The sequence below is a fragment of the Cupressus sempervirens genome, chromosome 6, assembly GCF_028749045.1.
Source record: "Cupressus sempervirens isolate cs-2001-9-10 chromosome 6, ASM2874904v1, whole genome shotgun sequence".
Classification (NCBI taxonomy): domain Eukaryota; kingdom Viridiplantae; phylum Streptophyta; class Pinopsida; order Cupressales; family Cupressaceae; genus Cupressus; species Cupressus sempervirens.
In genome coordinates this window covers 117,098,463-117,112,500 of record NC_143123.1, presented here as the reverse complement: position 1 = coordinate 117,112,500, position 14,038 = coordinate 117,098,463, and the positions used below count along the sequence as shown (strand labels likewise).

At 35.2% G+C, this 14,038-nt stretch overlaps 2 protein-coding genes across 2 annotated transcripts in view; both read left to right on the top strand.

The window, feature by feature from the left end:
- Nucleotides 1–14,038, top strand: part of LOC149551491 (ubiquitin-like-specific protease 1D) — a 180,226-nt gene that overhangs the window by 101,963 nt on the left and 64,225 nt on the right. The gene's annotated exons all lie outside the window — the stretch shown is intronic.
- Nucleotides 8,221–10,712, top strand: LOC149551492 (uncharacterized). The gene is made up of 3 exons (XM_089789518.1): nucleotides 8,221–8,248; nucleotides 8,609–8,696; nucleotides 8,841–10,712. The coding sequence occupies exons 1-3, from the start codon at nucleotides 8,221–8,223 to the stop codon at nucleotides 9,358–9,360; spliced, it is 636 nt and encodes a 211-aa protein (XP_089645644.1). The 3' UTR covers nucleotides 9,361–10,712.

The following is a 14,038-nucleotide window of genomic DNA, read 5'->3' as shown; positions in this document are numbered from 1 at the left end:
TCAACTCTCTACAATTAGAAATAATGTAGATGATCTAGCATTGGCTCTAATAGCCCTAAAAGGGTTACCTACCTCTTGGGAATCTTTTATTCAGGGTATTAGTGCTCGACCTACACTACCAAAATTTGATCAATTAAAAATTTATTGTACTCAAGTAGAATCAAGGCTAATCATGAGAGAAATTGATTTAAATAAAGAGGGAGAAATTCAAGCCCTTACTACTAACACCAACAATAAAGGAAAGAAAAGAAATTTTAAGTGGAAAAGAGGAAAAAATAATCAAACTTCAAAAGCAGAGATCTGTCCAAAGTTAATTGCTACAAATTCGACAAGTTTGGACACACTCACAGGTTCTGCCCAGATAGGGAGAAAGTCCAAGCCTCCATAGCTAAAAGTCAATGAAGCAGAAAATCCAGTATTTCTCTTAGCCTTGTCAAGTGAACCTAGCTCAAACAAAAGTACTTGGATAATTGATGGCAGAGTATCCAGACAAATAACCTGATTCAGAGATCAGTTTTAAACTTTTGAAGGACACTCTACGAAAGAGGTCACAATAGGTGATAATTCCACCTATCTAGTGAAAGGAATTGGGACCTGCTTAAATAAATTAAGAATCAGACTCACTCTACAATTAAAAGTTGTTCTATTTGTGCTTGACATCAAAATAAATTTGTTCTCCATTTTGGGTCTAGTAGATCAAAGATATTGTGTCACCTTTCAGGAAGACAAAGTACTACCTGGCCTAAAAACTCCATCATAAAAAATGCGATTTCTATAGGATTCAGAGATGGAAGCTCATATAAACTATGTAATGTTCAAAATCAAGTCCTAAATCATAAAGTTTCACAAACTAATGAAATTTGGCATAGAAGTTTAGGACACCTTCATTTTCGTGCCCTACCTTTCTATACAGAAAATTGTGATAGGATTACCTCATCTAAAATTGGAACATATTGGAACTTGCAAAGGTTGCACCTTAGGAAAGAATTCAAAAGGATATTTTCCTCACAGTGAACATAAATCGTAAGTTGTATTAGAACTTATCCACAGTTATTTACTGTGGTCCAATGTCATTACCCTCTTTGGGAGGATTTTGTACCACGTCATTTCTGTTGATGATTACTCTAGGAAAACATTGATTTAACTCCTTAAAGAATTAAATGAAGTATTGTTGAAATTCAAAGAATTTAAGACTTTAGTGGAAAATGAAATTGGGAAGAAAATCAAGACCATAAGATTTGGCAATGGGGGTGAATACATTTCTGAAAACTTTAAAGAATTCTACACTTTTGTTGGGATGAAGAGGGAGTATACAATACCTTATGATCCACAATAGAATGGAGTGGCTGAAAGGAAAAAAAAACTATCATTGAATCTGCTAAAGCCATGATGCATGATCAAAATCTTCACATCTCATTTGGTGCTAAAGCTTCAAATACAATATTATACATCCAAAATAGATGTCTAGATTCAATCCTAGAGAATATAACTCCTAAAGAAGCCTTTACGGGAAACAAACCGGATTTAAGTCATTTAAGAAATTATGGATGTCTTGTATATATACATGCCCCTAAAGAAAAGAGGTCCAAACTAGAACCCTTTGGGAAGAATGACATATTTGTTAGGTATGGCGAATCCTCTAAAGGTTACAAAGTTTACATTCCAGGACAAAGATCTATTGAAATCAACAGAGATGTTAAATTCGAAGAATATACGGCACATAACCTTTCCAAAAACATTGAAGACTCTAAGGAGGATCCACCTAATGAATTAGATGAAAACCCTATAGTTGAGATTCAAAGGAAGAATTGTTCCGAAAATCATGAACCCTTATCATCCATATTGAAGATGTTTGAAGAAAACAATGTGGCACCTGATGAAATATTTAGAGAAAGTAAGAAAACTAGAGGCCATTCGTGTTATGTTGCTCTCATATCTAGACTCATCAAATATGAACCATCAAGTGTTAAAGAGGCTCTAGTATGTCCAGCGTGGAAAGATGCAAGCATTGAAGATTATCAATCTATATTAAAAAATGATGTTTGGGATGTTGTACCTAGACCTAAAGACAAATCAATTGTCTCTTCTAAATGGTTATTCAAAATCAAAATGCACCAGATGATAGTATTGAAAAACACAACCAAATTTGTTGCTAGGGAATTTTCTCAAAAGGCTGGAATTGACTATGGAGTGACAGTTGCTCATGTTGCTCAATACACCTTGGGAAGAACCATTACTGCTATTGCAACATCCAAAGGATGAAAGATGCATCAAATGGACATAAAAACCGCTTTCCTGAATGGTGTAATTGATGAAGAGGTATATTTGGAACAATTGGAAGGCTTTGTACTTATGACAAGAACTCTTATGTGTGTAAATTGAAGGTTCTCTATGGCCTTAAACAAGCCCCTGAGGCTTTGCACTTATGATTGATAATTATCTTACCAAACTAGGATACTCTAAAAATGATGCCGATCTTGATATATACTTCAAAATGCCAAATGGTGACATGCTAATTATTTTTCTATATGTTGATGACCTATTGATAACAGGGGAAGATCATCTTATTGTAAAATGTAAACATGATTTAGCATCTAAATTTGATATGAAAGGTTTGGGTCTTTTGCACTATTTCCTGGGTCTAGAAGTATGGCAAAAGGAGAATTGCGTTTTCCTAAGTCAAGGAAAATACACTATTTACATCTTGACCAAGTTTAGAATGATGGAATGCAAACCATTATCCTCCACATCGATGGAAACAAAACTTCATAAGCTTAAAATTGATGCATTTGAATCTGAACCTACAGATCCTACATACTATCAACAAATAATCAGATCCCTAATGTACTTGGTGAATACTCGCTTTGATATTTGCTATGCAACAAATGCCTCAAGTCAATTTATGTGTGAACCTAAGAAGATTCACCTCATGGCAGCCAAACACATTTTGAGATATTGCGTGATACTATTGGACTTGGTCTAAAATATGACGATGTTGAGATTCAACTTCAAGTATATTCAGATTTTGACTAGACTGGCAGTTCCACCGACTGTAAAAGTACTATTGGATGTTGTTTCAATCTTGGATCTGCTATGATATCTTTGTTTAGTAGGAAGCAGTTAGCTGTTGCTCAGAGTTCCATTGAGGCCGAATATATAGCAGCTTCTATGGGAACTCAAAAAACAGTATGGTTAAGGAAGTTGTTGTTTGGACTATTTGGAAAGCCATTGATTCCCATAGTTATACACTATGATAATCAAAGCTGCATTAAACTGTCCATAAATCTAGTTTTCCATAACAAATCCAAGCATATAGAAATTCCCTATTACTACATCAGAGATATGGTAGACATGGTTGTATCAAATTGGTATATATCAACATTGAAGAGCAGAATGCCGACATACTTACCAAACCTTTTCCAAAGTTGAAAGTGGAGTACTTTAGAGGTAAACTTGGTATGACTAAAATGTAAATGTAATTCTTGAGATTAATTCTCAGTCAAGTTTAAATTTAATATATATTTATTTATATTTTAAATGTTAAAAATGTTACAAGTTGTATATATGGTTTATATCATGAAAGGTGACGATTTTTCATTTGATATATTTATGAGGTTGCTATTGTAAGGTGACGATCTTGGCAATAGCTTGACCTGTTATCATGATACACTACATTAAGTCGTCGTCCCATAATGTGCTGAAGATCTTGATTGACTACATTAAGTTGTCTCAAAATGTGCTGGAAATCATGATACTAAGATTGTCGTTCTTGAGTTCTTGATCTGTGATCATGATAGAATACATTAAATTGTTGTCCCAAAATGAGCTGGAAATCATGATAACTTATGTATCACAGTAGACTACATTAAGTTGATGTCCTGGAGTTTGCCGGAGATTGTGGTACTTGTTATAATGGAAACTATGTTGTTTCTAAGATCAAGATTCTTATTTGATAGACTTTTTTCAGTCATTGTCCTGGAATGTGCCTGAAATCAGATATCTCATATACTTCTAGGATATACTTGTTTATAGGCATCTTGATGCTGATGCTAGCACTCATATGTGATGAGATTGATTAATTTAGATCATCATTCTTGTGATGACCATATTGGCTATATCCCCCTTTGGTAAGAGGGAGTGTTAGAGTTATAGCTTTAGTTGGATTGATGCTCTCAGTAAATCATAGTAAAATAATATGTATGACTGTAAGCAAATCATATTTTACACACACAGACATATATATATATATATATATATATATATATATATATATATATATATATATATATATATATATATATAGAGTTTGTGCTTTATCATACATCAATGGTTAAATTGATTTACTATATCTACTCTGACTTCTCTGCACATTATATTTAGTCATGCCCAATCAGACACTATATTGTGAAGTCTTTGAAGGTCACGTTAGTGACTTGGTATTGTGATGGGGACTTTACTATTTTAGATTGCTGTGGATTTAAAGGCATGTGATTGTTATGCACTCGTAACAAATGTGCTTAAGTTTACAAACTAATACTAAGGGACATGACCACTTAAGGTCATGGCCCTACGTGGGTTATGTCCTTATGTTGTCATGTCCCTTCACCCAAGTATATATATGCTGTGCAAATCAAGCAGAAAGGACATTAATCAACATCGGCAATCTGCTGTATGCATTTGATCTGCACTTATATATATTCAGGATAATCTTCTTCAGCGAATACAACATTATTCTGAATATTCAGAATTAGAATATCAGTGGTACTAGATATATATATCTGCGAAAGAGCAATCATAGACCTGCAGATTGAAGAAGAATTCATTAGTATCTGTAAATCAAACTGAGTCTCAAATAAGCCTATCTCTATCTGCAATCCTCCATTCCTTTATATCAAAAAAAGTAATGAAGTGAAAATCATTGGCATAAAAACCAGGAGTAAAAAATATTCAAGAAAGTCAATAGAAAATGTCAAGGCCATTTATTTGTTTTGCTCTTAAAATACCAACATCTCACACTATGGTCAAATACACTAAAGCATGTGTTCAAGGTGTTGAAAGTAAACATAGATGCATCAAATTGCTAATTGGCAACACAAATCATTACAAACAAGCTACAAATAATGTTAGGTAGGGACGTGTCACACCCACATGCCAAATGTGGACAAGCATGCAAGTAACACAAAGAAAAGATTTAAAAGAACAAGATTCAAACCTTTATTGCACCTAATTGTCACCTTTGGTTGAGCCTAAGAGACTCGTACATCCAAGATAGAAAACTAAATCATTGAAGCCTCTTGTTCCACACAATAGTGTGGTTGCTCAGGATTTTTGATGAGATAGATAAGAGGTTGGTGCTCAATGTGATAGCATAAACTTTCATTGAAAGTGTTTTAAAAAAAAAAACTAAAATAGCTCATTTGTTGCATTATTTATAGAGCATAGAGATATTGAATCTTGGGTTAAGATTGATTTGAGTCTTGAGACATTAATGGATTTTCTCACTGGAGAGGTTTGGAATCACGGGACCTACTACTGACACCTTGCATTTGGTTCACAAAACGAGCTCCATGATCCAAGGAGATTAGACAAGATTTGCCTTGATTAATTATGCTTTGACTTGTGCAGATGCTAGCGAGATTAAACATTTGGTTTTAGTGAACTAACAATGCGAGGGAAGAAAAGTGAAATATGTAAATAGAATTTGTTTATTTAATTTTTGAATTAGGAATGACCATAAATGAATATTGGATTTATTTATTTCAGGTTGGAAATTAGAAGAATGATTTATTAATTTAATAAAGTGTCCTAAGTTATTCAATTTTTATTTATTTTTTGATCGGTAAATGGTCGAAGCCTTTGAATATATTAATTTAATAAAAATAAAAATACAACAAAGTATCTCCGTTCAAACAGGCACTGGTAGGAAAGAACGGAGAAGAAGACCTCCAGTCTTGCTCGGGACCATAGTCCTTTATTATTACATTATTAAAAGGGGCATACCCCAGTTCCCAATTCCCAATTTTTGTTGTTGAGTACAATATAAATGACTGATTCGTTCTGTGAATTATACAAGCTCCAATGATCTTTATAATGATCATTTGAACTCTTCAGTGTCTGAGATGAGAGTGACCACTTCGAACAGATCTATATATACTTAATAGTTGACTCTTCTTTTGCAAACCTGGATGGAGTGCTAACACATAGCTAACCTGCTGATTAGTAATGCAACTCAAAATGAATGTTATTACTATTAATTAAAAACTTCGATTTAGATATCCTAAGTTATTCGATCACTGTCAGGAGAAGAGTAGATTATTAATTAAAAGTACCTGGTTAATGTTGGTAGACAAAGTTGGATAATTATTAAATAAATATAACATATCTAAGCAATATAAAGGTGATGATGTGAAGGGATTCGTGACAACATATGGTCGATGGATGATTTAGATGTCTGTAATGATTTCATATTCAAATTCATAGGTTGATTCACAAAGAGACACCTGTTAGGTTTTTGGTCAAGTAGATTTGGCATCAAGAAATGATTGAATTGACTACCAAATTATTTTCGGGGACTGAAAATGCATCAAGAAGTCATGTAATTCACTACCAAATTCTTTTCAGGGACTGAAAATGCATTGTCTAGTATTGCTGGATTGCGTGAAACCCTTGAAATTGATCCCTCATGTTCCTTAACTGAGCCAATTTGCTGGTTCACCATCATACTATAGGGATTTATTCAGACATGGATGGCTGTATGAGGGATAGATAAAATAAGTCAAACAAGGGGGAGATTCAAGAAAATTAATTTGGATACGAGAGAAGAGTAGGACGAAGAGGTCCTAGAAACCACTGCTATCTTGAGTGGTCCAATAAGATCGATGGAGAGGCTAAAGTAATGGTTCAATCTACCTAATCTTACTGTAGAAAAAATTGAAGTCATCTTCAGAACTGTAGTAAATTGGATAAGTTGCAATGTCAATGTGGGTTGGCATTTGACAGGTTCAATTGCTCTGGAGATTCCCATGGGCGTCATTACAAAAGGTTTGTGCAATGTGATGGAGCCTAATTTCTTGTAAAAAATTGAGCGTCCATTTGAAAAATAATGTTTGAAATCTGATGAAGTTCTCCTTAATATCATGGAATGAAAAGAAGAAGATTACAATAAGAGGCTTGAATAGGTGATAAGAGATTTTTGGAAATCAAGTTGTAGTATTGACTTAGGTTTATGTGTAGTAATAAGGAATTGGTGTTTTCTTGCTCAATAGGTTCAAGCATAGATTAAAATCTCGCCGTTTTATCATTGAGAAGTCTACTTTTCACGAGAAGTTTTTGGTGGTGAGAAAACTCTAGTTTTTATCACCACATTAGGGCCCTGAGAACTTGAACTTATCGCCGCAAGAAGTTGGCAAGAAGACGGCGATATATCGCCAATTTCGTGCGATAACTTAGTGTCTTCTCGTAGGCGGCGTCCAGTATATACCTGCGATTTAAAAAATGCAATTTCATTGTTTCATTTGCTGTGTTTGGCATCTTGGGTGGAGGAGAAGGGTTTTGGAGCAGCACTTAGGTGTTTGGTAGTGATTTGTAGTGATTTCCAGCGGATTAGGAGCGGATTCGAAACTCTTTCCAAGCAAATTATGATCCACAAGTAAGTTTCTCAATTTTATTTTCTTTTGAGTTAAACTTTTTTTTGTCTTTCCATACTTGCACATCTTACATTTGTAATGTTCTCTAATACATTTTACGGTTTTAGAGTGTAATGTAAATGAGTCATGACAAAGACCTAACACCATCTTTTTGCAATTTTCCCAAAAACAATCAAGTTTTTCTCAATAATTTCAAAACTTTAAGGCTAATACATTTTTTGTTTTATTCTTTGATTTTCCAGCAAATATAGCTTCCTCTGCATCTGGGTCAGTTGCAGCGTCTCCCAGTGGTCCCGTAGCATGTTCATCTGGATTCATAGGCACGCGCCCTAAAGGGGCTAGAGACTTTGCATGGAAATGTGCCTTTGAAGGAACATAGTATAATAGTGTCATATGCATGAAATGTGAAAGACAAATCCGTGGAGGCATATCTCGTTTGAAGTACCACCTTGCTGGTATAGAAAAGCGTGACACAAGGATTTGTGATGTGACTATGGAGGAAATAAAAAGGGAGACGATTGCTTTGCTTAGTGCCCAAGAAGAGAAGTTGAAAAGGGAAATGACATAATTGGCCATGAGGGCAGCCATTTGCAAATCACAAGGTATGTTTCCTTTTAACAATCATTTATTATTTTCTAATCAAGACTAATGCTTGTGCTAAAACAATTATCAATTTATCATGATTCATAATGAGATGATGTGGGTTGTGTCATGTGACTAGGTATCCCAGCCACCCTTGATGAAGAAGAAGAAGCAGTTGAGGGGATAGTGGGCTCTTTTCGTGGCCCAAGGGTCTAGTAGACCACAAAACTCTTCTATTGATGGTTATTTTGTGCATAGAAACACACTTGGAGCACAACCATCATTGGAGGGTACTAGATGAAATTGTGATGTGCATGAGCAACTTGACATTCAATGTGCTGATTTTTGGTTTTTTAACAAGCTTTCCTTCAATGTTGCAGCAAGTCCATATTTTTTGAATTTTGTGACTGGTTGTACGGTAGCAAGAAAGGGCTACAAACCACCTACTCCTGCAGCCTTGAGTGGGAGGTAATTCACTTGTTTCAAACTTTAATACTTTTACAGTTTTACAATTTACTTGTTTTTGTTGAAAGTAATTTTTCTTAATCAAACTCGTGTACTTAAAGTGAATTGTACTTAAAGTGAATTTCAATTTTTATTTTGTGCTTGTAGATTGTTGAAAGATGCTGTTTGTAGGGGTGAAGATGTGGTTGAAGAGCAAAGGTTAGAATGGAAACAATATGGCTGCACCATACTTTCAAATGGATGGACGGATGGAAGAAACTGTACCATCATCAAATTTTTAGTTTATTGCAAGTATCAAGTAGTCTTTCTTAAATCCTTGGATGCCTCGGATAAGTTAAAGACGGCTGAGACTTTGGTTCGAATGCTAGAAAATATTGTGATAGAGGTTGGGGCTGAAAATGTGGTGCAAATCATAACCGACAATGCAGCGGCATATGTGGGAGCAGGTAGGATCTTACAAGAAAAGCATAACACACTCTTTTGGTCTCCTTGTGCAGCACATGTTATGGACCTTCTTTTGGAGGATATAGGGAAATTGGATCGGGTGAAACCGGTTGTAGAGGAAGCAAGGACGATAACAAAATATATCTACAATCACCCTTGGGTCCTTTGCTTGATGAGAGACTACACCAAAGACAAGGAGTTGGTTAGACCTGTTAATGTTTAGCATCAAAAGAAGCAAAACATGAATTACTTGATATACTGAAAATACTGTTGATACCATCATCGGGATATATGCATATATATGTGTGTGTGTGTGTATTAATATACGTACACACACACACAGATATGCATATGTCCATGAAACACCATATGTATTATCGACATCATTGGGATCATGTTTATCGACAAACTTCATTATGATCGGGCACTTATGTTTATTGTGCCTTGTTATTGGGTAACAAATCCTTTATCATGCCTTTGTTATTGTTATCGGCACTCATATAAAGTTTGATTGTTTATTGATTAATTAAACATGCCTCCGAAGAGGCATGTTTGTTACCATTATGTATATGGGAGTATGCTGCCATAGGGAAAGGATCAATCTCACGACATTCAAGTACCTGCAGTCAGCGACAAGATTATAAACACTACTTTCTGATATCATCAGTATTTCATTTGTTATATAACATTTCAGTATTGTAGTTGCTGTAAAGGAGGAAGATAAACAAATACATATTACTGAGATCACTGCCATAGAAAAGCAAAGATATTCTGCATTGTCAAGTAAGATACTCTCTGCAAATATTTATTTGTAATTGTTTTTATCTATTAGAGATCCACAAAACTTAACATGGTATCAGAGCCAAGTGGCTTCTATAAAGCCTAAATAGCTTGAAGGTAGATCTTGATTAGATTTATATTCATTTATTTTGTGGACTAAAATCTTTACCAATCAAAATGGTCAATGGTATCAAAGTTGAAGATAGACTAGAAGGCGATTCCAATTATACAACATGGAAATTACGATTGAAGGTAACCTTAAGAGATAACTATCTCAAACAATTCATTGAAAAATCGGACCAACCACCAAAATAAAATGATGAATTGAATAAATGGGAAAAAGACAATGCTAGAGCCATGAATTTGATTGTTGATGGAGTTAAGGATCATCTACTCCCTATTATTTCTGAACTAGACACTGCACACGAAATGCTTCAAACACTTGAAGAAATGTTTGAGATAAACAATACAACGAGAATCCTAAATTTGAAAGACAGTCTCTCCAACATTAGGATGAACAAAGGAGAAATGATTACATCCTATTTCATGAGGATAAATGAACTAAGGGACCAACTCTCTAAAAATGGTCACGTTTATGATGAAAAAGAATTAACCATGATAGCTCTAAGAGGATTGCCACCATCATGGAAAACCTTCCGTCAAGGAGTATGTGCTCGATCCAAACTTCCCAAACTCAGTCGACTAAAGGGTGATTGTATTCAAGAGGAAAGTATGTTATTACAAAATGATACTTCGAGTGGAAGCAATCTTCATGCTCTTTCAACTCATGTTGATAAAAAGAAGAAACCAAATTTCAAAAGGAAAAGAAGGAAGAGGGAATTAAATGAGGAGTCCTATTTATCATTCAGAGGGAAAATGAGGATGATATTTTGTTAACCACAGTAAACCCGATCTTATTGATTAAGAGGGAGTAGACCATGCTGAGATGGCTTTTTTATTGATTAATAAGTTGTCACAGTCAAGAGAACTTTGACCATGTGACTATGTTTGGGCTTATCCCCTGTGTGTATCATGAGGAGGTGACAACTTCCAAATGATTATCACTTGTATTTGGGAGAAGTTGTTGTAAGGTGACGATCTTACAATCAACTTGTATTATGAGATCTAATAAATTGAGTAAATGGTGAATGTCTTGTATCTCAGCATTCTGGGAGACCGATACTGTTGATGTCAAATGTGATATCTAAAACATTTTGAGTAAGTGGTGAATATCATTGATATTTTGGGAGGCCAATGCTCTTGATGTCAAATGTGATGTCTAAAATGTTTTGAATAAGTGGTGAATATCATTAATATTCTGGGAGGCCAATACTCTTGATATCAAATGTGATGTCTAAATGATTTTGGAGTACTTGGTGAATATCAGATGTCAATATTCTGGGAGGTCAATACTCTTGATATCAAATGTGGTATCAAACCTTGTTTTTGAGTACTTGATGAATATCGGATGTCGATATTCTAGGAGATCAAGACTCTTCATATCATATGTGATATCTTACCCTAGTTTGAGTAATTAATGAATATCATATGTTGATATTCTGGAGATTAATACTCTTGAGATTATGTCTATCATGGACATCTCTAGACATTGCTTAAGTACAAGTAGAGATCATTGGATATACCATCTACTGTTCATATTGCGTTGATTATATGATGATTCTGACTTATTGATGTTTTTCTTCTCCCTAGCTAAAGAGGGAGTGTTAATGTTTAGCATCAGAAGAAGCAAAACATGAATTACTTGATATACTGAAAATACTGCTGATACCATCACAGGGATATATGCATATATATATATATATATATGTGTGTGTGTGTGTGTATATATTAATATACATACACATATATATTTGCATACGTCCATCAAACACCATATGAATTATCGGCATCACTAAGATCATGTTTATTGGCAGACTTCATTATGATCGGGCACTTATGTTTATTGTGCCTTGTTATTGGGTAACAAATCCTTTATCATGCCTTTGTTATTGTTATCGGCACTCATATAAAGTTTGATTGTTTATTGATTAATTAAACATGCCTCCAAAGAGGCATGTCTCTACGTGGCCTACTCTTCGGAGTCATGTCAGTTACCATTATATATATGGGAGTATGCTGCCGCAGGGAAAGGATCAATCTCACAGCATTCAAGTGCCTGCAGTCAGCAACAAGATTATAAACACTACTTTCTCTTATCATTAGTATTTCATTTGTTATATAGCATTTCAGTATTGCAGTTGCTGTTAAAGGAGGAATATAAATAAATACATATTACTGAGATCACTGCCATAGAAAAGCAAAGATATTTTGCATTGTCAAGTAAGATACTATCTGCAAATATTTATTTGTAATTGTTTTTATCTATCAGAGATCCACAAAACTTAACAAGACCTGCAGTCACAAGATTTGCAACGATTTTTTTAACGTTGCAAAGTGTTCTTAAACATATGAATCTTTTGAGGCAGATGTTTGTGTCCAAAATGGCTACAGTCAAGTTATTCAAAGAAGGTTGATGGGTAGAGTGTTGCACGCATTGTGTTTGACCTCCAGTTTTTTGAGCGAGCTTCAGAAATTGTGGATGTGAGTTGGAAACTTCAAAATTTGATTTTTTTTTTGTACTTATTAATCAAGTCTTTCATTATTATTTTATAATCCTACTCTCTGATTAATAATTGTTTTCTACTTTTCAATTGTAGGTGGTGAAGCCCTTGGTTAGAGTTCTCCGCTTGGTAGATGGGGAACAAACCCCAATGGGGTCCCTTCATGAGGCCATGGATAGGGTGAAAGAGGCTGTAAGAAATAAGTACAAGGGAGAGAGCCTAAAATTTCAGCCCTTATGGGATATTATTGATAGGAGATGGGGCAATCAGCTCCACCAACCCATTCATGCAGCAGGGTATTTCCTCAACCCTTGTTACTAGTTCTCTCCATCATATGCGGATCCCAATAGAGAGGTCATGGAGGGCTTTAGTGAATGCATGTAGAGGATGGTACCTGACATTGCGATGAGAGACCTCATTGTGGCCAAGATGGAAGTGTATCAAAATACAACGAGCAAACTATTCTCCTCAGCCTTGGCAAAGAGAGGCAGATAGACTCAGACACCAGGTACAAATTACAATATTTGGAATTTTGAGTCTCTCACATGCATGTTAAGTAGATAAATAAGCTACAAAAACTTGTCCTCATCTTGCTTTCTAACTCTTTAATATTTATCTTGCAGATGCTTGGTGGCGAAATTGGGGTGGTAATGTCCCAAATTTGCAAAAGCTTGCTCTTCGCATCTTATGTCAGCCTTGTAGCTCATCTAGTTGTGAGCGTAATTGGAGCTTGTTTGAATCTATTCAAACAAAGAAGAGGAACAAGTTGGTACAAAAGCGCCTAAATGACCTTGTTTCTGTGCATTATATCCTCAAGTTGCACATAAGAAAGGTAATGACAACAGTAACTGAGCCACTTGATCTGGATGACATAGATCCTTTTGGCGATTGGACAACATAGGAGTAGCCTTTACTATTCATTGAGGATGGAATATATGAGTTGGAGAGGGAGGCTATGGAGGAGGGTGGTTTTGCAGTAGGACTAGATGACATTCAAGAGGACGACATTGAGAATGAGGAGTCTAAGGATAGTGACAGTGAGCACAGTGATAGTGAGGATGAGGATGATGAGGAGTCCTTGCCAGGGCCAATGCCAGCACCACCACAGACGACTGCTACGGCTAGAGCTGCTAGACCCCCTCCCTCTCCCATAGTTTTTACTAGAACTACTGGGATGGGGAAGAGGAAGATGTAGACTAGTTTCATATTGAACTTGACATTTGTATTTGCTTATATTTTGACAAAGACAATTCGGTATTTACTATTTGTAGCTTGTTTTAGAGTTCAGAGTCTGTACACTGTGATTACATCGGCATTCAACATGAGGATGCGATATTGTTACTTATTGCATTTATATATATCTAGATCATCTTGTTTGGTTTGTTTAGTCATTTACTGACTCAATACATGCATCTACTTATTGAATTTTGTGAAGAAAATGCATTTTTAATTAAATTAAAGTCATTTTTTAAATTCCCGATATTTTCCCAAGAAGTTGCC